Below are 26168 nucleotides of genomic sequence, written 5' to 3'. Positions count from 1 at the left end.
ATTCCTGCTACTCCTCAGTGGTACACTGATTAAGAAACAAATCTGAAGGCTAGGTTTTTTAGAAAGTGACCTGCTATGTAGAAAAGGATAATAAAAAGTGTAAAGAACTTCATGGTAAGTGACAATTAAGTGGTGCTTAGATGGCACACAAGCTAAGTTTGCTAAAAGCTTTACCACATGTTTACTGTCTCCAGCAAATGCTTCCTCTACATATAATCGTCCCACTGCATTCTCCATGTTGCCATTGACATAGTTTGCGCAACGACGCCACACAGCAGTTTCCGATGTCGTGCCATAAAGTGCCTGTGAAATATAAACATTAGGTAAAACAGTGACATCTGGGCCCACAGAAGGTGAAGGAGAATGGTGCCTGACTGGCAGATGTGTGTTTCAGAGGAGCCTAGTCATCCTTAAATACATGCACTTAATTCACATTTATGTTTATGACAGTTAGGTGGACTCACTCTGTAATGGGAGCGTCTGTCACAGGCTGAGGACATACGAGAATCATTAGCAATATTCTTTATCCTTTAAAAAGGTAGAGAGAAGGAAACTACTCTAAGAATGGAGATGTTAAAAAGGAACACCCTGACACAAAGCTTTCAGTGTAACAGGGATCTGTATTGCAGTTCCAGCTCTGACAGGGCCCTTCTGATTATGCAGCAAATTAATTCCTGCAGTGGCAGGATTGTGTTTTCTACCAAACTAGCAGCTTCTGTCAGAGCGTCCCACCTTTGGGAGCTTGCAAAGTAGAAGCTCATTTACTCTATGTGATGTTGCTAGAAGGTATGCAAGGATTTTGTCATGATAATGGACAAATATGTGATAAAGCTGAGTGGGTAATATAACAGAATGACACCTGAATGCAAGGAATATAGCAGACACTGTCATTATAGTGCAATTCTCTGAAATCACATTCTATAATGAAGTTTATATTCCACAATGAAGCAGCTACCCATCTCTTCAGAGGTACAGATCAATGACTTTTGGTGTTAAAAGCTCTGCTACGCCTTGAACTGAATTACTAGTAAAATAATGTTTCTTTTCACTCTAAAGCATTAGGGGCACAGGAATGGTCTTTTGAAAATGTTACCAGTACAACACAGCTCAGAGATGTCTGCTGCAGGTCTCCCTGAAGAGCCTGTGATGTTGGAGCTTTTTTGTAACTCATTACTGACAAATAGCTGAACAGACTAGAAAATCTGTCATCCTTAACCTCTTTCTTTCTTAGATGCTCCCTGCACACAAACAGGTTGCATCAGTAATCATTTGCTTATATAGCAAACGTAAATACAACCCCTCTCCCCCTGAACTTAAAGCAAAACCAGTAATAAACATTAGCACTACTGAGCTTAATTAAAATAGTAACTAATTCAGAAACTAATTCAGAGTGACTGTGCAATGAAGAATCTGGTAGATCACTTTGTGCTGCTCAAATCATAGTTCACTTTGAGGGCTACTTGAGACCATGGTGGACTTGTACCAGACCAGGATGGCCCTCCACAGGAACCTTGAGTTAGACTCTTTTTAAGTAAGCCTAGTGCCACCAGAGGTGCACAAGAAAGACCAAAGTGGTATCTTCTACAGCAACGGAAACGTACCTGCTTATTAGTAAAAATAACATGCAATTTAAATGCATTACTGTGGATTCGTACATGTACCATGCTGACACATCTGAAATTGGACCTCATGGGCCATAAATTCTCAACTACAATCGCAAGAAATGGAATTTTTTTGCCTTTAAACAAATCGTGTGAAAAAAGAAAGATACTGATCTGTTTGTTTGGTGGGAGTAACTGTATGCTGAGGATACAGTCCCAGAAGCTGTAAGTACTAAACTAGTGTCATGACAGTACTCTGCATGCTCTTCCACCCCCATATCTGGGCTTCTTGACAGTGGATGTGCTGGAAGGGCACAATTTTGAACAAATGACAGAATCATTAAGGTTGGAAAAGACCTTTAAGATCATCAAGTCCAACCGTCAATGTTAGAGTGAACACTGACAATTTGACCCTGAGATGGAGAACCAAAGAAAGTGATTTAGGGTGACAGCATAGCCCCTCAGTTACACATATACGCCCATTTACACATGCAGTCTAGTCATCTGTTGAGATCTTTTCGCTAATTTCTTAAGGAGGTAGTTGCAGATCCAATGATCCTTCTGCTAGGACTCTGGTACTTTCTGTAGCACATTTTAAGCAATCTGTATTTAGAGCAAATGGAGTTTTGGATGAGTAAGTGACCAATTAGCCACACAACCTAGAAGAAAAATGGAATGGGAGATTCATGGAATGGTGTAACTGTCCTAACATTTATATTTGAAAGCAAACCTAACTGCACTTAGTGTGAGAAGCTCCAGCTATACTGTATCATATATTATTAATTATCAGGCAACTGTATGTTTCTATACACAGACTATGGTAAAATCTTTTTCTGTTGTTCCTTCAAACATGACATTTTTCTAAATGAAAATTCCTCAGTGAAGTCTTAAGATGTAGTGGGGGATGACTTTTGTTTCTAGAGTGGAAAATATAGTATTCCCTGATGATACTGATTAAGCAAATATGAAGCTTTATATTAAAATAGTTTCATACTTTAAAGAGTAGGGAAAAAAGACAAATAATCAATGAATAAGACTGCCCTGTTTAGATATATAAAACTGACCAAACTGAACATTTGTCAACTTCTCCAGTAATGACTATCTTTTTCTGTAACAAGCAGAAACTCCTTAAAAAGCTGCGTATCAGTGTAAAAGTGCTTATTATGTCACTAACAGATATAAGAAAATGGCCTTAACCTTTTTTAATGGAGCTCAGCAAACTTACAAAGTAGAAAGTTCTACTGTGCAAATACAAAGGACTTCCATCTCCAATCTGTTTGTGAAGTTGCTCAGCATTTCCTTCAAAGAGTATCGTCAGGATCAGATATTTCAAATGATTGAAAAACAAGATTGGGCCCATAGTGTTTGACTTTGAATCTATTACTTTGGATGCTGAAGAGTTTGTAACAAATCAGTCAGAACTGTAGTAATTTGCAAATAAATGGGACTGTTCTGTTATCAAAATGGGGATTAATTTAGATTCAGAAAAACATGGAGACAAAGTACCAGAACAGTGCTTTTGAAATCCACTCCAGCTATTGAGCATATATCATATAAATTACGTGTACACTCCAGCAGAAGCTTCAGCAAACACATCTAGCTTTTGTGTGCAAAATTCAAAATACATTAAATTTTTACATACTACATTAAAAATTATCTTTTTATGGTTCACAAAAATCATCTTTACAACTTAAAAAGTAAGAGATTAATTTCTGCACCTTACGGAAAGCATTCCTTGTGTCCTTGTAGTTACGGCTTAGGCTGTTAACAAGATCCATTACAAATCGCCAGATCATGTAATTTTGAAGGTCTCTGTTTAACAAAACAACAATAATAAGCTGTTAATGTTTTTGGGCTTTTGAATTTTATTGGAAACAAAATGCAAATTACAAAAATACCTAATATACCTACCTGGGAGTGTATTTATTAAGAATAGACTTCAGCCTGATAAGGTATTCTGGATCATAAACAATGACATGTTCGGTGTTCTCAATGTTAATTTGCACAGTTGACATTATATCATTTATGAATTTTGACCAACTGAATACCTGGAAAATCAATACACAGTATTACATGGTTAAATCATAAAGAAATAGTACTTAGCTGTTTTTTCCAGTTTAAATATGTTTGCATAACACAAATGCTCTGCCTTTAGTTTTCCTAATAGCTGCGCTACTTGTAAATGGAGCCATATCTGAGATAATTTATATCCTCTGTGCTCTGAAATCCTATTAAAATAGGGTGGTATTTAGCAGAAAGGGTCGAGACATTGTTTTGATTTCAGACTAACACAATTAATGTTACAACCCCTTCCTTTTAGCCTGGAAAAGCAGAAATGGTACATGAAGTAAAATTTTCAGTTGCCTTTCTGCTGCATTTGGCTAAGAACTTTTAAATCAAAGCATGATTAAAAGCCCCAAAGCCTGATTTTCAGTAGAGTATATATCTCTGTATCTATGGAGCTGTAAGATTTGTTAGTATATTTGACAATCCGTTCTGAAGCATATGGTGAGGACTTGTCCTGAAGCACTCTGAAGTCCATAAAAGGCTTTATTTTAATAGGCTTTAACACAGACACACTAGAGGCAGTAGCTATAATGCACTTTCCTCTGCATGCCGCAGTACGAGATACCGGAGAAGCAACTGACTGGTGAGCAGGTCAGCCTGCAGCGCTGTGACAGACGAACCTCAGATGGAGAGTTCATGTTCGTTTCCTGCCTCTCTGGTCCTAAGCCGATTTTCTTTAAGCTGGTGTTCACCTTTGTGAGAGGCCCACATTACTTTCATGACCCAGTGCCTATGAAAATTCTTTTTGGTTAAGTTCTCATTCTGTAGTGTCTACCTAGTCTGAACAGAGCATTATTTTAGTGCATGGGCACTCTCAGCCGGCAACTCTTACTAGGTTGCTGATGAGAAAAATTTATTTCCCTTTGCTAAGTCTTTGGTTAGTAATATCATGTGCCTGAGACAGTAGATGGGTCAAGGGACTGACTGAAGAACACGGAGTCACTAAGAGAACGCAGACTGTGGTCACTGCCCGCTGCGCAGCACTGGGATCCGAGCCTTGCAGCCGTGCTGTACGGGGCAAAGAAGCCAGACTGCGTGCAACCACGTTGCTGTTCCTCTGGCACAGAACCCAAAGCAACAGAGTAGTATTCATGGGAGATTGCAAACTCTGCATTCCCCTACCCAGGAAGTTCACACCTGCAGCTGATGTCAAGCTAAGTATTTTCACAAGTATTAAGTGTGTTACTTGCCTTCCTCTGCATGGTACCCACTGAAAGAGACAGATCCTTCCCCTTGGAATACTGTAGATTGTACAATGTTACATATTCCTCCAATTTCCCCATTCATTTTTTAGTAAATGACACTGATGTTACAGCTAACTCTATACACACTGCTTCAAATTCTCCATATTGGCCCAAGGTTTGCTAATCCATGGCTTCTGCAGACCACCATTTGACTGAGAAAGTGGTTCAGAACAGAAGCTGCAAATAATCATCAAAACTCTCAAGCTACTCAGTGCTCTTACCACACTGGGTAGGTACTCATTTTAGTAACGAAAAGGAAGGAGTTACATTTAAGAAAAGCAAATAATATTTGTACTTTTTTCATAAATTTTTTTTGTTAATTTTTTTTTTTATGCCTATTACTTTGAAAAGTATTGGTGATTTTTCCCAGTCTGTATCTTTTGAGAGGAAAGTTTTATTAGAAAGGTAATGATGTCTTTCATCAGACAAACTAATGTAGCTGAGGAAAGCAGATAAGCTTTCAGGAATAGCATCACTTCAGGTTTGAAAGAGAAGCAGCAAACTTCAAGCTAATCTTAGGAATAATTACTGTTCTATCCTTAGACCATTACAACAATGCTACCAACTCCCATCATGTGTCTTTTGAGCATTTTTGGATAAATTTAGAGCAGATGATTATTGCTGATCTGCAGCACTCCCCAGGAACTAAAAATAACCATGGCAATACCATTCTGTGACAACAGAAGTTAGTTTCTGACATTTTGACTGTAATGGTAGCTGTTCAACTAAGACCTGTGGGAGAAGGTAAATCATGAAACAAATTAAGCTAGGCAGAAGTGAACTGTCACATAATTTAAAGTTGAAGAATTTAAAGTCAATAAAAATAGCAGTGATTATGAAGTTGTGGTAGGAATAATAGTATTTCATAGTATCTTACTGCCTCAAAAGACTCAATAATGCACTCCTGCCAGTCAGACCACAGTGCTTTCCATGTGACACATCATTAGTTCACCTGCTTGCCTGTCGTGCAAGGTACTGATGTAGAAATCATTTGTGATAAAACTACGTTATCAAATCTTTAGCCATTCTTTAGATGGACTTTGTGGTGACATGAATTAAAGGTTACACTGCACAAATGGCACATGGATCAGGATAAGAGAAAAGGCAGAGCTGAAACATGCTGGGGGAGCTGCAGTGGGAGGAATGGGGAGAACCTTCCCAATTCATAGTCATGACTTCCTGGGCTCCTTTCCGCTTCCGTTGGGAGCCCATCTTACAGCGGAAATGTTGGAAAAACGGGACTTCTTGTTCTGAATCTGCAGCTCTGGATAAACAGAGCGGGCCTGAGTGGTCACACTACAACACATTTGAATCAATTGGTGGCTAGAGTCTTAACTGTTGTCCTAGGCCCTCTGGAGCTGCTGTGGTAATTACAGGAAGGGAATTTATTTGTACTGTGCAAAGAATACTCTCCTGATTTCCAGCAAGGGTTATATATGTGCAAATTTTGCAAGATTTACCATCTGAATCCATGAGGATAAGTCAAACTCATGGTGGGGTTTTTTCCTTTGTCGTTTTCCATCTCTTCGTGTTGAAGCAGAGGGCAAGATCTGCCTTCAAGTTAGAAACAGTGGGTACAGAGCACAGTCTTTTACATACAGCTTAATGTCTCCAGATGTTTAGGTCATATAGTGTGCACACCGGGTATCCTGTTCAATTTCAAATACGTCTAAGCTCAAGAACTGTCTTTAAAAGAAACTGTCAGGCTTCATTGTTTAATCTCATCAGTCATAAATTAGAAGTTAAAGTATCAGATTATGGATCACTCACCTTATGATTGATTTCCAATGAGAAGTTTTTTTGGAGTTGTGCCAAGGTCATTTTATTGTACAGCAAAAGTGGATCATTTCTGTCTTCAGGTTTTGTTGTTGCCTATCAATCAAAGTTAATCATGAGAAAATTATTAACCACATTGAGTCAGTTCACAGGAATTTTTGCAAGTGGAAGTAACAAGAAGAAAGTGAGTATTTCTGGCTTAATACATTACATTAATACATATGTTTGCATTAACTGTAAAGTACCTTACATGTAAATATGGACAGCATTTCACAAATTAAAAAGCATATAAAAGATTAAATAAACTAAGTTTCTGACAGTAAAATGGAGCTTACTTTTTGGATTTGTTTTCTGTTAAGAGCATCAAAAACTCAGGCAGTGCAGGAACACTGATTGGAACATAGACCGCTCAAAGCACTGAGTAGACACTGTTACCTACCAATAGATACACTCAACACAAGAAAGTGCTCATGATATTCATGGAATGATGCAAGGTGCAAAATTCTGGGAGAAGGGAATAAAGGAGATGTATTTATTGAGTACAGGGTGACCAGTATGCTGTGGTGGGAATGCAGTGTGAGCACTCTGATCAGGATGTGTGTGCTACCTATCTGATGTGTTCTTTCTGGAACCACTGTATAGAAAGGGAGTCAGAACTCAAATAAGCTTTGTATTATTCTAGGCAATGTGGTTTTGCACCAGCATGTTAACAATGTGCATACGTTATCACCTTAATGGCATGACTGTATTAGGGCCATTTCTTATAGACAATAAAACTGCCTGACTGACAGAGAGCTGTGTCCGTGGTGGTGTCACTGGAGTCTCTAGACAGCAAGTGTCAGAAGGGAGGTCTCTGGAATTAGGGTGCGGACAAGGTAGACTGAGAGGAGGCAAAACCAGCACCTCATGGTAACTACTCCCTTGGTCTCTGTTCTTGGATATCTTTCTGTTCTTTCCCTCAAACTAGTGTGTCCCTTGCTAGGATGCTTCTGCAGGTTTCTGAAGTGCATTCTTGTATCCTCTTTCAGAGCTTTGCTCTCATGCATAAGTACCTTTGTGATAGCATCAGCACGTGCTCCCCTCATACTCCACCCCCTTTTAACTTCCACGTTTATTGATGACAAAGAGAAAATGCGGGTACACAAATGACTATGGGAAAAGAGTGATCTTGTGATCCATGAGAGTAATTCACGGGCAAACCTACATCACTACTGCCTCAAGTACTCTTAACTGGCTCGGTCAGGAACAAGAAGAGTAGAGTTTACCCATTTAAACTGCTTTGAAAAATCAGTCATGCCAAGTCTGTTTTTATATTTCTCTATCCTTTTTTAAGAAAGATTTCTCTCTGCGTCCTCTTCCTTAATCTGTTGTGCATTCAGTAATTCTTCGGCCTTTTCTTTAATGAATTCCCAAGAGCACAATGCCAGCTATCTTCCAGTAATGTTCAGACTGGTGCTTTTTTTGATGAAAGAGGTTAAAAAGTGAGGCAATAGCAGCTTACCCACCACCAGCTGTACTCTCTACCAGCAGCAACTGCTGTAGACACATTTCAGTTGTGTTTTCCTTTTGTACTCCCCTTCTAATATTTCTCCAATTAATTCCTTTTCTTGTAATAATTTTTCATCTCTGATTTAAGCACAGAGGTGTGTTTCTCAGGAAAATGTGAAGAAAATCAAAATCAGATGGTTTTAGTTTATACAAATGGGGGGAAGGCTTTCCTCTGCCAAACATGTGCCCTTACTATCAGTGCAACTTGAAAAGTAGCTGAAGCTAGAAAGCTTGTATTTGGCTTGTTTTACACACATCCTCAGCTTCTGAAATGTTTAATAATCATAAGCCACATTTTTGCTCATGAATGCCTGAATTTCCATTTGTTTTTCTCTGTGCAAGTTGAAATTCTAGCTATTTCTCCATGCCATACTTTAGTGGAGAACCGCATTTAATTAACAATGCACTTGGAACTATCAGCATTGTGGAGCAGCTTGTGCAGGACAAACATGACTTTGTGTTGCATGGCAGGCCAAGGGTTGGGAATAACCAAACAGCCCACAGGGAAAACAGGACAAAGAGAGAAGAGGCCTGAAAGCATCGCCCAAAACTCACTTTCTGAAACAGACTAAACACAAACCAAGTCTTTCTCTCTTTTGCTCTCTCTTTTTTCTCTTGAAGGGCTTCTGTGAACAGATTAGGAGAAAACATTTTGCTATTTGGAAAACAGCTAACTCAAATATTTTCCCTTGCTCCTTAGAAGGCATGTCTTTTTTACTGTATGTTCCTCTTAGGTGTTCCACGCCCCATACATTTTTGGACAGCTTTTGGTCCCACAAAATAGGATTAGCAAGTAACTTAGCTTACAGTTAGCTTTCTTAGGTATTAAGAAAAAAGTCACTTATTTAAAGGATACTTTAAAAATGTTTTTCTTACATTGGCAATCTCTTTCTCCAGGTCCATAACTCTTTTCATTTGTTCAGAAATCTCGCTCTCATTGAAAGAAATATTTCTTTCTTGTAGGATTAATTTAGCTACAGAAATCATGAAATCAACATAGGCAGAACATGCCTGCAGGAAAAAATACATACATTTTAAAGACAAAACTCTTCAAAGTATAGCATATCTTGATTATCTTTAAGATTTCATCTTCATTTTTATGTACTATAGTTCTTCATCCCTTTCTTAAATAGTTTAATAGTAATTTATTCTGAAATGCTGTTAGATCATAAATAGAAATTAACTTTGAAAATTCCCTCATGGAAAACTGCTATATAATTTGTAGCACTGTTCAAAGCTAAACAGACTCAACTACTGCACTGTGTTTTCATTATTTAAAATGAGACATTTGTACGTCCATATTTAAACCATCACCCATGTTTTTTCTAGCTCACTTTAATTACATCTTCCAAAAATACCGTTTCCAAAGAGCAATGTTCCCAGAAACATAAAACCGAGTGAAATGCTGATGGACTGTATTGAATTAGCATTGTGGGAAAACTACTCCCAGAAGCAGTGTACCTCCTCAATTGCTTCTTGAAACATTTAGAAATCATGTTGCTGTATCTGAATTTAGTATACCGAGATATACTATAGACAATATAGTATATATTAAAATTAACATATCAGAATTCACCAAGGATAAGAATGGAAACATGGAATTATAGTGTCTTAAATGTTACACTAAGTATCTACAGATCTCATTATATTTTATGGAACTTAATACTTCTAATTCCTCTTTAAGCCACACTCATTTTTCTATCAACAGAAATGCTGTTTTCAATATGCTTCTTAAGTGCAAATAAAAGCCCATAATATTAGATTAGCTATCTAATAATAAATCTATTTTATGCAAAATAGCATAATTACTAAAACAGTGATAAAACTTAGGATTAATAAGATGTGCATGTCATCAACTTTATTAATAGAAATATTTTAGTATGTTCAGCTCCTGAGGCAGCAGGATGCACCCCTTTAACGAGTGCTACATTTTTACAGCCATTTTGATAACTACCTTCCTTGCCATCCATCTCCTGTCAGCCTCTCCTACCTACCAACAGTGCTGTGCTCTAACAGCGGGGTGCGCTGGAAGACTCTGAGCAGCTCATGAGAAGTCCTGACAGCAGACTTCAAAAAGACAGGTGCCTCACAGCATCCTGAAGTGTTATTTTTAATTGAGAGAGATTATTTTACCAGAAAGAGAAAAGCTCATGAAACCAATGACAGCTAAAAGTCACAGAAGACAGTGCATACCAAGACTGTAAATACCATTTTAAAGTATCCAAATACAATTTATAAAAATTCAGTACTGACATCACCCCAAACCTGTCAGTCGACAGAGGTCTTCAGGTACCAAACAATGGACTTTATTTTTAGCCTAAAGTGCAGATCATTGTATGGTCAGGTAGCAAAGAACTAAGTCAGCTAATTTCAGATGGACTGTATATATACTCTCAGATATTTTAGTGGGAACTTAGACGTCAGAATAACTCCTGTATGAGCAGAGGAGTCATATATCCTACAAAAGATTTAAAAAATACCTTGTTCACAGATTCCACTTGTAGCTTTGTGGTGGGAAGTCCTGACAAAGCCAGAGGTTAAAGTGCAGGAGGCAAATACCTTGTTTGCTAGGTACAGCTCAGAGTAGAATGACACAGCAGGACACAAAGCCAAGAAAAGGCTGCTATCAGAGTGCAGGGATTGAAAGGAGAAACGTATCTCGCTTGAAGTATTCATGCTTGTAAGAATGTTTTGAATCTGCCTTTCAGAGATAAATCTCTGGGTTTTTTAAAATACTTCCTCCTCTACTTTCCAGCAGTGGAAAGTAGTATGATACTTTCAGGTAGGTCAGAGATTAGAATGGGAATTGTCTTTTAGTGCTGCAGTGGCTGTAATACAAGGAAGGGAGCAAACTGTGATACATGACCCAGCTCCTAGAGGCCAAAAAACATGTGATAATAATGTAACAACAGTTAATACGGTAATGATTGTCTTTACTAGCATATGAACTGTAATTAAATATAATCAGTATTAGAGTATTAACTGTTAGCGAGTCAGCAAAATACCTACAAAACCAAAATGTTTTGTATGCTTTCTCATCGCTTCTGCATTTAATTACATGGAAGAAAACTGGCTAATTAAAGGCTACTGTGGTAGCAGTTTCAGCTACATGACTTCAGCAAATACACATACTTCAGCTCTCAAGCACTTAAAGCACATCGAAGATTAGTGACAAGGGATACACAGTGTCAGTGCTAACAGGTTAATGAAAGTGCATACGAATAATAACTAAACATGAATTAAAGAAGATCATATGAAATTCGTATGAAATTTTAGGTATCTGAAGCAATTTCTATGATATCACATACTTTAGCTACTGCATTTTCATTCAGCAGCTGACTTAGGGGACTGTGATCTTTTCAGATCTTTCATGCAGAAAAGTGTGTCTTTGGTTCTGAATGATTCTTTTTTCCTTTCTAAGCCCATTAGTGATACAAGTAGTCCACCTGGACTCCACTGACACCTGCAGCACTTGCCAATCGATCGTAGTTCAGAAATGGCATCCTTTCTGTGGTGACAGAACAGGGGTGATCCATAAGCACTCATGTTCTATCTTAATACAACTTTGTCAGTTATGAGGTATCTCTTGATACAGCTGTGAAGCCTGGCAGAAGTTGTATAACAAATTTTGTCTTGTTTATCTCTTTCCAAGAGGTCCTAAAACATCAAGTAGCTGTCCCTCTTCTGACTTGCATAATCATACAGGAATGGCCTGGAAAAGCTAGTACTTTTCTTCCACATACATGTTCAGCGATTACAAGAAGAACGGAAGAGAAGGGACACAGGAAGGCAGACTGTGTGGATGTCTGGGGTGTAGTGATGCCAGAGGAACATGCAGTCTTCTCATCTGGTGCAGAGACAATTGGTATGTACTGGCAACTGGAGCCTAGACAAAACCCCCTTGGCTCCTAGTGCTGCCAGGAAGATCAAACTAGGTCACTAATACTTATGGCATAGTATTGTAACACGTCATCTTCAGGACACTTGTTACACTCCCTCCCATTCTTAGCTAACTTATTTCTACTTGCCCTTAATCTAATTCCTCTGTATTCTCTTTCAGCTCTCCTGCTGTCTTGCGCGCCTACCCATGTTAGAACGTCTTTCTCCAATCTGTCACACATGCTAGTCTCACCTGCAGATCAACCTTGTTTAAATGCTCATCACTATTACCTTTCTATTCCAGTTTCCCCAGTTCTCCCAGTGATGTGTCCCAGAGGCAGTACTGGAATCTCTTTGGGGAAGGACTGTTCCTGCTCTTTGTCTATTCCCACTCTTGAGGCTATGTCTGGCTTGAAAATACAGGCTAAAACTTCTAAAATCTAGTCAGTGATCCGTCAGCTTCATTTTACCTCTTTATATGCACCAGTGCATTCGTAGTAGTCACGAGAAGGCAGGCCAAGCCCAGGCTGATCAATCTATAAATGGAAATAAAAATTAAAAAGTGCTTAAGGACAAAATGGCATAGCATTGTATTATTATTTTGTCAATGACAGGTTGCTGATGCTTCATTCTTGCCAAATTATCTTCTGGCCAAAGGGGAGTTTCCCTCTCACCCTGTTCCCCTCCTTTCCCTCTTTTCACTCTCCTTACACTTCCTGTCTTTCTTTTCAGTCTTTTTCTTTTCTGTTGCTGAACAATGCATGCTATGCGTAACCAGTGTGAAAACAGTGGATGTACAGAAGACAAAAGAGTCCACAGACAAGCAAGGCAGTTACTGCATCTTTGGAACTCACACATGCAACGTAGTCAAGGATCTATCTACCTATTGACAAGAAAGATTAGACCTTTGCTCTTGTAACTGTTGCGCCTCAGAAGTAGCTGGTGAAGATTCACCACGTGTAATACTGTCTTCCTCTGGGTTTTCCATTTTCAGAGATCGTCTTACACTTACAGGTAGGGCACTCTCGACATACTCCTTATGCAAATGTCCTCAGCCACTTTCATAGCTGTGCCAGCTGACTGCAGGTCCCGTTAGTACTTTGGCATCTGAATACCTTGTAAAAACACAACCCTCTTGTGGGCTTTCTGCCATTGGGACCATAGCCCAGGTTTTCAGTGACAGAGATTTCTGCCTGAAGTACATGGTAAGGAGATCATGTTTACTTATTTGCTTGCATGCATATATAAGTAGATCATGTCTGTCTTCTGTCCAGCATACACATAAATTGTGTCTGTATGTCTATATATGTCACAATTATTCTCATCTCACTGGAGAATAACAGTGTATGAGTGCACGGAATAAAGATGTTAACTTTGAGAACGGACAGTGCACTGTGAAACTGGTAATTTAAGTTTGAAAACTACATAGATGCACAAATAAATCTACAACTTAGGTAAAATGCAAATCACTGATGTTTCTCCTGACTAACATTTATGTCTATGCTTCTAGCTATTTTGCTGCACTTTTATGATCAACAAGGCAATGCCACCCAGGGAGACTTACATGAATGATGTGTGCTGTGGAATTTTTATCATCTGTGCCAACAAAAAAATTAATAAGGACCTTTTTTCCGTATCTGGAGTTCAGCTGTGCAATAGCTGTCTCAGCTGTCCAAGCAGTACCTAAGCAAATGAAAGGTATACTCAGTCTGTATTTTTGGTAAGCAATGAGAAGTACAGTAATTGAGAAATTTTAACTGAAAAGGAAATAAGCACAGATTATCTTACCATAGGAAGAATCCCAGTTAGTTGTTGCTACAGGCCAGTCAGATACTTGTGGCAATAAACTGATTAAAGGCCTTCCACCTCTGCTATCAATGGTAGCTTTTGGGAAAAATAAAATGAGTTACCATGACACTTTAAAATACACAAATGTTATACTATTATAATGAGTTATAATATATGAGTATACCACCACAATAGGAGTATGCTCTGATGTATGACTGTGCTTTAACATTTAATTAAAAAACTGTTTCAGTCATGACTGCAAACAGCATATGTAAATCCTTGTGACTGTGACATTGAAGAACAACTGTATTTTCATTCTGCAGATAGCTTGAAATAATAGTTTTAAGAAGTATTAATAATATTATAGAAACTATAAAAACATGATTTAGGAAGCACTGCTAACTGTTTTACTGCTTCTCATTCTAGTGTCAGCATCTAGCTCAAACTCTTGAAATAAATGATCTCCCTGTCTTCCTAGAAGCCTGGTATGCCAGTTATTTTCCACCTCATCCCTGATAATTTCTACAAAAGTTAACCCACATTTAACTGAAAGGATTTGAGTTTAAATATCTACAGCAAACTGATAACTGAAGAGTAATGTAATCTCACCTAAAATATCAAAGCTAGTAAAACAGGAGATGCAATACTGATTTTACTATTTGCATTTTCATTTGACTCTATAGAATGGATACACTTAGTTTTTGTGAAGAATTTCTGAAAGATTATGCACAGAAACTAGGAGGATATAGGTATAGCTGACTGTGAAGGTGGGAGTCTGTGGATGGTATTTATATATCCTATGTGCAAAAACTTCAGGAGACACTTACTTTCATTTATGCACGATCTATACAGAGTTTTTGCCTTCTGCACTGCTGTTATATCATTACTGCTTGGTGTGTCGAGGACATCTGAAACACACAGACCACAAATATACCTTAATGTCTGATCTTTATTGGAAAGGTACTGAAGGAACCATAGTGGATACCATCCTGAGGACCAGAGGGTGGATAGTAGTACTCCACATCCATCTCAAATTCCAGGGAAGCTTTGCCTTTCAAAAGCTGAGGAGGAAAAGCTCTGGAGAGTATATGGCTTGCAATTACATCAGTCTGTCTTAATATGTTGAGCATAAAGGAGTCAGATACCCTGTGGATCACCCCTGACAAAATACAAATGCTCTGACTTTTCAGGGACAGTTTTAGGTGACCAAGCTATTGTGTGAAGAGACTTGCTGTCAGGGCCCTACGTGTACTACCAGGCTCTAACTGCACTGACCAGCCTGTAACCATCTTTTCCTGTAATTCTAACCTGCAATCTCTTCACTGCAGCCAGGAGTTTAGCTGTTTTGTGTTCAAGGTCTGCCTTGGTATGGTGCAAGCTGTGTGATGCTGGATCGTACTTCTGTGAAAACAGCTAAATTGTAAGAAAGAGCCGTAAGAAGCCTCATCTGGTGCCTTCACTTGTGCACCCTATGCCTGTTGGTTGTCAGCCCCTTGCCCACACTCTGGTAGGTATGCTGGACCTTGCCTGCCTGCCTGGCCTGAGACCTGCTGCATGACTATGGACTTGTCTGGTCATTGTGGGGCTGTTGGTCGTACTCAGTCACTGTCACTGGACCTGCTGCACTCTTCTGGTTTGGGTCCTGTGGGACTGAGCCCCTGATCTGTGAGGCCTCTGTCCCTGCCTGCCTCGAGTCACAGTCAGCTCCGGGCTCGCCTTCCCTTGTGGGGCAGCCCCACTCTTGCCACTACTTTACAGTTACTCCAATGACTACTTTGCAGTTGCTTTGCTCCACAGAAACTGGAGCCTAAGGAACACCATGGCATCCATACACTGCAAACCTGGCAAATCCAGAAGATACGCCAAGTAAAAAAAGGTTATTCAGTCTGGAGAGGGTGGTTTGGAGAACGTTTCATGAGTATAAACTGACTTCTTTGACTCTGCTATTTTCATATGAAAAAGAGGAATATGGACAATTTGACACTATTACATTTTGTGGAAAAAGGAACATTTGTAAGTTTATGATGTGACTAGTTAGAAAATTGCCTGCCGGCTCTTTGGGATTTAGCTGATGGAATATAGATATGCAAGACACTGGGCTGCCAGAGCAACTTCCAGCATTTCAGCTGACTTGGACACAGGCAGACCTCTTTCTTCTTCACCTATCTTGGCTGCTATTGTTAGTGCATGAGGGTAATGATATGGATTTCAGCTGTTACAATATGCAGATGAGCACATAGAGTCCAGATACCAGAAAGGTCAGGTCTGGTCAAGTCCGCTCCAGTGTCAGACACAACAGCATAACTTCCACAGCATTCTCCAAGAAAACAGTTTGTGGTAGATTTGTCCTGAACTGAACAGAAAGAAACTGAAATATTTGGTAGTATTTTAAGCTTTGCTAGACAACCACATCTTATTAGAATAACATGTAAGCCAAAGAAGAAACTTTATATAGTCCACAAACATAAATGCCACTGACCTTTTAGAACAACTTCTAGTTCATCTCTTAAAATGTCAAAGTTACTATAACGGGAGCTGGTTTCTGGAATGACGTTCCTCTTAAGCCATCCTCCACAGGCATATTGGTAAAAATCATTACAAGGCTCTGCAGTGGTGTCCATGTTCTCAAGGATTCGGGCTGCTGTAATACGAAACAAATCAAGGCATAGAGAGTCTTTACAGAAAATAAATTAATACATTTGTTTGCTCTGAAGAGGAATGTAATAAATATATTTCCTTTAGTTTAGAATGGAATCATAGAATCATTGAACAGTTTGTGTTGGAAGGGACCTTTAAAGCCATTTGGTCCAACCCCCTGCAGTGAGCAGGGACATCTTCAACTAGAGCAGGTTGCTCAGAGCCCCGTCCAGCCTGACCTGGGATGTTTCCAGGGATGGGGCATCTACCACCTCTCTGGGCAACCTGGGCCAGGGTTTCACCACCCTCCTTGTGAGAAATTTCATCCTTACATTTAGTCTAAATCTCCCCTCTTTTAGTTTAAAACCATTACCCCTTGTCCTATTGCTACAGGCCCTGCTAAAAAGTCTGTCCCCATCTTTCTCCTAAGCCCCCTTTCAGTCCTGGCCGGCTGCAGTAAGGTCTCCGTGGAGCCTTCTCTTCTCCAGGCTGAACCCCCCCAGTGCTCTCAGCCTGTCCTCCCAGCAGAGCTGGTCCAGCCCTCGGGGCATTGCTGTGGCCTCCTCTGGCCCCGCTCCAACAGGTCCAAGTATTTCGTACTTGAATGTTTTAGACCAAACAAAGTACTAGTCAGTGAACAATGAATTACTATTCCTTTACTGCCCTTAACTCACATACTTTTCTCTTGCCTGGGTTTACTGATGGGTAAACTGACTAATGTTCCTACTCCTTGTGAGTGGTTGCTCAGTTTTAAATAAAATGTAAGATGTTTCATTTACTGACTTACACTTCTGTGTATTGAAAAGTTGTGAAAGGAGAAATTAAAAGCACAAGACGTATCAGAGGTTAAGTATCCACTGTAATGTAATCTAAGTAATTAAGTATGATGTTGGCTCAGCTGAATCCAATCTATTTCAGTAAAATAATGACTTTGTTGTACCACTTAAGTTCTTGTCAATAAACTTTTCCTATTATTGCTTTCCTGAATCTACTGATTTTTGAGACCTACTCCAGGTTTTATTCTAGAACTGATACTGCCTCTTGCTATCCCTATTGACCTTCTTGAAGTGGCTCATCAAAGACTAACCAGTCACTGACTGATCACGACATGGGGTTCTCTAGTGAAATCTGATGCCTTGATGAGAGTTTTCCAGCTGCTGTTTGTAAATGTTCTGTGCTTTTTCTTTTTTGTATTCCTGTTCCACTTAGACTGCTTTCACCACTAGTATGCTAGCACAAATTCTCTCACAGAAAGGAGAAATGCTAGGAGGCTAGCAAGAGCTAGTGATACCTCTGAATTTCCCAGGATAATGAATATCCTTCCCATTTTCAGACATTATTTTTAGTAAATGGTGAGGCTTGTGATTTCAAGTGTTCATTCCTCCCATGTGGGTAAGTCAAATATTTATAGTTATTTCTCCAGTACTTCCAAAATTTTCCATGTCTTATGCTGGTGGAAATGAGAGGTGGATGGACAGGCTATAGTATTTACGTTGACTTGTCCCCTGCCCCTACCCTCATTTGTCTTGGGATCTTCAGTTGGCTTAAGTGTGTTATATTTGAGGCCAACATCTGATGGTTTTACAATGTTCCAGTGCTTGGAAGATGGAAAAATCAACAAACACACACATGCATTTTCAATTTTAGACTGCTTCAGTAGCATAAAACCCACTGCGGAAATAGGTACAATGCCTAGCACCCGATTCTTTTCCTTCTGAAGTCAATGGCTGGCTGACTTCAATTTGAGAAGATACAGGATCATGCCAAAAGCCAGAGATTGTGAAATTCAGTCATGTTTTTACTAAGTTGGACACTTTCTTTCTACCCATTCTTGAGAAAGTCAAGCATCCAGCCCTACTGTCCAGCCTGTTAGAGCAAGGAATTTCCCCTCTGCCTGTAAACTTGGACAAGAGGCAATGAACACATACAGCAATAAGGAAAAAAAAAATCCTTCTGAACTTACGAAGAAGCTTCTTACTGTAAGGGTGGTCAAACACTGTAAGGGGTTGCCACGGAACTTGCAAAGTCTCCATCTGGGAAGTAATCAAAACTTGACTGGAGAAGATCCTGAGCAACTTCCTCTAGCTGACCCTGAGTTAAGCTGGACTGTTGGACTGTATGATCACTTCCAACCCCACCTATTCTGTGATTGTGTAAACTTTGGTACTCGTTTCTGTCTAGTTTGTCCTATTTCATGTAGTGGAAGGGTAATGTTTTGAATGGCACACTTTATTCCTGTCCTAGCTCCATCTATCTTCTGTGAAAGAGGAAGATTGCTAATTATTACTAACATCTGTTTTAAGGGTATCCTTATGAACCTCTCTGCTAGGCTGGAGCAGCATTTGGGGGCAACACTGTGCCTTGGATTATCTTGGCATGTGTTAGTCCAGCAACAAAGACTTTCATAGCCAGGACTGGACATCACAGCTGGCTCATTCAGAGCAGTGTGCCAGCCCTGCCAAAAAGTAACGGTAAGATAGAGAAATCTTCCAACACCAAGAAAAGATGGCTCTTACCCACCATCTGGTCACTTTTGCAAAAAAAAAAAAACAAAACCAAAGCCCAGAAGAAACCCAAAACTTGTGTAAATCTGAGAAATTATTAACAGTCTATGTAATATCAAACCTTGCTTTAACTGTGGAATCAGGTTGCTCTATTTGTAGTCAGCATCTGTTTAATCTTCCTTGTCTACTACTGTCACACAAAAATAATCATCTATCATAGTATTTCTGCTGCAAAGTCTCAGCTAGCCAATATTAGCTAATCAACTTCAAGTTTAAATACCACAAACGTAACAGAAAGAGTTCAGTCATGGAAACTGTAGCCTTTCACTTAGGGCTTCATGCAAAATACATATATTAAGTATTCTCCTCAAGAATGTACTCTCCTCAAGAGTGTAATTTGCACATCTGAACCCCAAGATAACCATTCATTATTTGGCTGATACCATGGATATATCAAAATCAGTGAAATATTGTCAACCAAGCCCAGAAGCATAATGACACATGAATTGCCCCTTCAAAGTCAGCAGGACCGGTTAGGCTAGACAGAATCCTAAACATGCTCAAAGCTATTTATAAGTTGATACTTGCGCCCAAAGAAGCTTTATGGAAAGTTCATGGCTGTACACACTGAGACATTTTTGCTCTGGAAATAGTAAGTGTGAGACATTAATATTTTATTTTAACATAGGTTAATTCATACATGTACAAATACAGATATTACATGGTATACTTTTCATTAGTCCTCAGTATTGCTTTGATGAACCAGGGTTTGGGTTTGTTCCTATTCTCAGTTGTTTATTCAATTCCCTGTCACTGAAGAATGTAGAGCCTTATCTCAATTACTTTTAATGATTAATTTTATTACAGTATTCCTGATTGCCAGTTGTTGCTTTAATAGCTTACAAATAAAGTAATATAAGATGACATAATAACCAGTGACCTCAGGAGGATACAGGAGAAACACAATATGCTTACCTAGGTGAAACTGATGAGACAGAGATCAAAATTCCCTATTCTTACCAGGCTCTGCTGTCTGAGCTCAGGAAAATTAGCAGAGACTGTCAGCCTATTAAAAAAATGCTCAAATGTACAAATTACATGGTATTTTCCTGTGTGGATTTCACAAATCTTGATAACATTATCATGCAGTTACTGGTGTTTTTACCCTGTGTATGACCAATTGAATTACCATTACTTTTTTTCTTCTGGTCATTTATTTGAAGCTCCTTTATTAAATGTACTACAAATTCTGTCAGTATCGTCACTTCATGCTTTTGTAGTGGCTTGTACCTATCACAAAATTTTGAAATTCTTTGCAAACAAACTGCCACAGTATTGGTCAGTTCTGTTGTAAGGCATTACCATTTCACTTAATGTCTATTCCCAATTATATTTCTTGAAAGACCCCAATAAATTTTCCAAAGTTAATACTCTTGCTTTCTGTCTGTATCTATCTGTCCAACTTTTCCTGTATGTTGTCCTACATGATCTGGAAGAAGCAGCCAAGTTAAAGATGAACTGTTACAAAATCCTGATTTGAAGTAATATTAAACTTGTAGATTCATCCCAGTAAGATTATTATTAAATGGTAATAATACAATTTATTTCTCTGGTTTAAGCACTTTACATTGCATTTTTTAAATACTAATTTGTTTTGTTATTGAATTATATAATTATGACAAACTGTTTGAACTATTTTTAGTTCTGAAGGCCTGAGCAGATGCCAGCAAACCATTCTGCACTCACAGTGTTCTGCTTCTGGAGCCAAGAAGTCCCTCACTCTGGTGACCACCTAATCGAACAAGTCTTCGAGGTCATTACGTCCTTACCAACACTTGCCTCCCTTTTTCATAATCTGACTGTATTTCATTTAATGGCCATGCGTGTGGAGAAGGCCCAACACTTCTACAGCAATTTCTACCTTAAATGCATTATACCATGGTGGGACATAGAAATCCTGGCTCAGTTAATAAATAACAGTTTTAAATTCAAACCGGTCATTCCCAACTTTGCTTAGAGCTATCCATTCTAAGTCATTTACAGACAGATGCAGTATTTGGAGCTGACAGTTGTGTAACGGCTAGCACATCCAAACTTCATGTGGCGGCTCCCTGCTCCTAACTGCTTCTGGCACTGTAAGATTTCATTGCTACAACAGTCTAACAGACCATGCAGATGTTTAGCTGCTTCTAGTAATTGACACTTGCTAGGCAAAAACACATACTAACGCTGCAGATCGTAGTATGGTCAGAAGTAAGCGTTCCAGTTTGACATCATTGCTTTTGCAGCTATTTAGATCTTATTTGAGGTATAGCCCCACAGCTAAAACTCAATTATAAAGATTATAATTTAATCAGATACCCTGGTTGCCTCCCAGGACTCTTACAGTATGGTATGTAAATACTGAGTATTAACACCTGGTAAGGTACAAAAGCTATCTTTTGCCCAGTTGTAAATTTTGCCTGTTCCGGGCTGGAGTGCACCGTTCCTGCACACATAGTAGCCGTTACTCACAAGGGTGGTCCCCCTGTCTGCAGTGGATCAGTTTTCCTAGGACAGCCGAACGTGGATTGCAGAAAAGCTCTATGATGTTAAGTAGCTCATTTTCCTGTCAGTAGAAGACTCTTACATAGAATACATTTATAGCATTACCCTGGCATTTTACATGTTTTCAGACTGAATTCTCATCATTTCTTTAGGACTTATTCTTTCAATGTTTGAACTAGACAATTTGTAGAATACAGGGCAGATGATAGTGAGCAAATGATATAAATGTGTGAATAAAATAAAGCTGTATTTAATGAAAAAAGAAAAGAGATTATGACATTAGAACCACACTGCTATTTTGGGGATGTTTTAGTCTACCTACCCTTTTTTCTCGTTTTATATTTCATGATTATCTCTGTTGAATTGAGGCAATTTGTGTTTTTAAAATACGCTCCTTCTTCATGTTATATTTACATAATGTAATTTTGTAAGCCTGCCATTTTTCCCCATCAGTGTCCTTACTGTCATCCTTTCATACTTTTACTTCTGTATTTAGAATCTAACATTCAGTAAGAATGTTTATTTATTCCCTTAAATATTTGTATGCTGTTAAATCTTTTAATGGAAGCATAAAAGAGTGGAACTATTCAGCTGAAGTAATTTTGCCACCTCTTGCTAGATCTTCAGTTTACATTACTCCTTATTTCTCCAAACTTTCTACTGCTTTTCCTTTTTGAGGTCATTCATAGTTTAGCTGAACTTCTCTTTAACAGATATGCATAAATATTTAGCTGAAAATGAGCATCTTCACAGATTAAAAAAAAAAATCAAGTAGATAACTAACTTGATCATTTTTCAAACCACAGCATGAGCTTTCACAGTAGCAGAAAACCACCTTCGAATTGTAACTAAAAGACAGTGATGACCACCTGAAATAAATCCTATAAGGTATTTAGGCTGTGCTGATGACAATACACAGGTATTGAAACAATGGACTTCATTGAAGCTTCACCAATGGATGACTCCAGCAGGACTGAGGTGTGGGGGCAACTACCCTAGCTACTTTGGCTACTGCCTAAATTGAGACCTAAAATGAGTAGTCTCACAGAAGTAAGGAAAGCAATATAATGACCTTTCTACACTGTTTCTGGCATTTCTGCAATCTAAACAGGGCCTACAAATCAAAACCTTTTGGAAGCCTCCCATGGGGTGCTGTGCACCTCAGATTCCTTAAGAACCGTATTTAAATTACATACACTTTTGCTTGCAACCACATACATTTTTCTTGCATGTTGACTGTCAAATCCTTTATGACTCCTTGCCACCTCTCCTGTGTCTACTATCGACAAACTGGGTCTCTGGCTTCTCCTAGGGCTGTCTTTCCTCTTAACTCCAGGGGGGCCAGTCACGATGTACAGAATCTACATAGAAGTTATGAGTTCCACTTGACATGAAGACAACACATAGCTGTTAGAATGTTTATGATGCTTTTCAATGGGAGGTTACCAAAGTTGAACAAAATGCAAGATGTTTGCTTGGTAAGCCAAGAGGTCACAGTGTGGGGGCTGGGAAACAATCTGTTTTCTGAGCTTCTGTTTTAGATTTCTTTCTACCCTCTGTGACTGGGCTACAGCCTTTGTGAATTGTGTGGCCAAGTTTTTCTACAGGGGTGGAGAAAGCAAAAGAGGAATGCCTGCCAGAAAGTAACACCAAGAGAGTGATTTCAGGGGTTCCATCTTCAGATGCTTCCCAGAAAAACACAATCAAGAGAGACCTGTTACAGGGGTACGCAGATTTAAGAAGGTGATTATGCATTGCCAGTGTAGGGCTCTCCTCTTGACTTGGAGAAGACTGCTGCAAGAACTGTCAACTGTTTGACCACAGAAATGGCATGAAAGGAGAAAGAAGGGCAGGGCTGGCACAGAGCCCCTTTGAAATATATGTTGGCACAGCCAGGTAAATGCTCCTTTCTTCATCGGGATGAGGGAGAGAGGCTGCTTCTGAGCCTAGGACCAGTCTGTATTAATGAGGTGGAGGAATTGTTATAAAGAGAATGGGGCCATTTAGAAGTAAATAAGGCAAAAAAGGGAAACCAGCATTAATCTGGAGGACAAAATAGAAAGGGTAAGAGAACTATAAGTGACGGGAAAGGGAGAACATGGGTAACTACCACTTTACCTACTACAAGAGGATACAGTATGGAACGTCGCATTTCTCTGATACATTTTAGTACCTTTCTAGGAATAGTTCAGACCAGGATGTAAACTAAGAATTTTTTATGCAGTTGGTACTGAAGGATGAAGTTAGCTTGTCAGACTATAGCATTTGGAAATGTTTTTGAACATGAAGATTAATATTGCATCTCCTCAAACAGTAGCTTGGCATCTTTAATGGCTACCAACAATCAAGACTTTCTTTTAATGCACCTTCTTTAGAGACATAGCCTCTAGTTGAATTCTGACTTGGAGGTGGGTGTGTGGGGAAGAGCCATCTTCTGATTTACTTAAGCATTTTCTGAAGCTAGAGGCATTCTTTGGACAGTCTAAGCCTTAAACTAGCCAGACCCTGATGACTTTGTAAGTTCTCACAATATCACATCACAAGATTTTACATTTGTAGAAGAGCTATGCTAAGAAAATTATTTGGGTTAGAAGATCCCATGCCTCAATGTGCCATACTTGTCTGCAGTCAGATGGGAACATTACATGGTGGTAATTTTGTTTAAAAATACATAGATTAATTTAAAAGGTATGTATTTTTATTCTTACCTGATTTTATACAGTCTGATGTCTTGCAAACACCATCTAAAAGAGAATACAATCATATTCTTAATTCTTTACTGAATATCAATATAATAAAACCTACTGTAAGTTATTTTCTTTGACAGTCACTTTAGAATTGCATTTAATTGCGGCATACAGTAAGATAAAGACGAATGGACACTCTACACTCAGTAAGTGAATATTTATAGGCTAGACTCTAAAAATACCATCATCTTCATCCCTTTAAGGTCATTCAGTGCTAGTCATCATGTGGAATTTTTGTAGTCATCAGAGGAAAATGTCCTATCAATCAACTGGAGGTGGGCAAAATATTATTTTTATAACAAAGAAGAAATTTAGAGAAAAATAGCGCATGGACTGAAGACAGTTGCAAAGTCAGTTTGCATTCAGCAATACCTTACAATGACAAGAAGATTCTGGAGGAATTATATGCAAGTTCTGAGACATTCACTCCGATGTCTTCTAAACAAAACACAACGTTCAGGAACACGAAAATGTTTCCTTTTGAGACTTTAGAAATAAAGCATTTTTTTTTTAATTTTTCATTTCAGAATGGCATTTTTCCATTCCATAATTGAACAAGACTATAATAAAAAGTTTAAGCAAAACGATTAAGTATTTTAAAATGAAACAAAGCATTTCACTTCCAATGTAAGGAAACATTCTAGTTTGATCCCAAATGGAAATTCTAGCTTCTCTGTATTATCTTTCCAAAAATTATCAGGGTATTTACCCCTGAATGGAATTATTTTCAGGTATTTTGGTATGGCTGCTGAATCACAAAATCTCTTAGTATGATTACACTAAGAGTCCTTGCTGCAACAGCCTGTAAAAGAAAAAATAAAATTTTCATACATATACAGGAATATAGAGGAAGCACTGTAGTTTGGTTTTCTTCAACACTGCTGTATTTTGTAGAGTTTTTTTGCTTACTGAAGCGTTAATTACAAACAGAAGTATTGCTAAGTCAGAACAAGCAGATGTTTTGTGTTTACCACAACTTTGCGTGAACAAATTATAGAGTCCCAGTTGGAAAAAAGCAGCTTTGCGTCAGTGTCCACCAATAATAAGTGTGGATGCAGCTTTACATTTCAGATAATTGTGTCATACTGTCTAGTGACATACATATGAATTACGGTTATGATGTAGCAGCTATTAATCATCTAATTTTATACACTAGGTAAGGTACAATTTTCTATTATCAGGCAAATAATTCCGAGCTGACCTCATTATTTTATTTTCTTAATGCTTGACGTAGCTCATCTATATATACCATGCAATAGTCTTCTCTAACACAATATTTGATAGTGCAACTTCAATTGTTTTTAACCATATACTAATAGCTGGATTCTATGTATTAAAACTTTTTTTCATAATTTCTTAAAATACTGTTACATTCATATGTATTTGCACTTTCAAAGACCATTTACATGTACTCACCGTCATATGTTGCGTACAGAACTATCATTGTGATCGCTACAATAGCTAGCAGAATCGCTACAACAGCTAGCCCTATTTCCAGGCCACTCCATCGTAGTTTTTTCTTTGGTTTTGGAGTATTCATTTCAGTTATATCCATCTGGCTTTCTGATTTGCCCATAACCCAGCGTCTGAAAAGGAAAAAGAGAATTCACTGGAGGACTTGTGCTGAGCCATAGGTCTAGAAACTGGCTCCTCAATCACACAGTAACAAAGATGTTTTCTAGGTGAGTTTTCAAATTATTTGTAACACTGCTAGAATGTCAGTCATGAAATTAAAAAGTCTCTCCTCCTCTCACACCTGTGCACACACACACACAAGTACGTACCATGCACTACTTGTCACTTACAGAGAACAGAAGAGAGGTCTTCCTT

The 26168-nt window shown here is 38.6% G+C and overlaps 1 protein-coding gene across 1 annotated transcript in view; it reads right to left on the bottom strand.

The window, feature by feature from the left end:
* MME (membrane metallo-endopeptidase) overlaps positions 1-25917 on the bottom strand; it is a gene marked incomplete at its 3' end in the record, with an annotated part of 29662 nt that extends 3745 nt beyond the window's left edge. The window contains exons 1-12 of the mRNA XM_010287022.1: positions 25755-25917; positions 24300-24335; positions 16383-16544; positions 14731-14811; positions 13904-13999; positions 13680-13798; positions 12586-12651; positions 9113-9247; positions 6683-6784; positions 3513-3649; positions 3320-3413; positions 175-303 (exon numbers count right to left, since the gene is read on the bottom strand). Of these exons, the coding sequence (XP_010285324.1) occupies positions 175-303; positions 3320-3413; positions 3513-3649; positions 6683-6784; positions 9113-9247; positions 12586-12651; positions 13680-13798; positions 13904-13999; positions 14731-14811; positions 16383-16544; positions 24300-24335; positions 25755-25914 (1317 nt within the window). The remainder of the gene's footprint in view (positions 1-174; positions 304-3319; positions 3414-3512; positions 3650-6682; positions 6785-9112; positions 9248-12585; positions 12652-13679; positions 13799-13903; positions 14000-14730; positions 14812-16382; positions 16545-24299; positions 24336-25754) is intronic.
* Between the last annotated feature and the right edge of the window lie 251 nt (positions 25918-26168).

Source organism: Phaethon lepturus, unplaced genomic scaffold (assembly GCF_000687285.1).
Source record: "Phaethon lepturus isolate BGI_N335 unplaced genomic scaffold, ASM68728v1 scaffold38305, whole genome shotgun sequence".
NCBI lineage: Eukaryota > Metazoa > Chordata > Aves > Phaethontiformes > Phaethontidae > Phaethon > Phaethon lepturus.
This window is presented reverse-complemented; position numbering and strand designations above follow the sequence as displayed.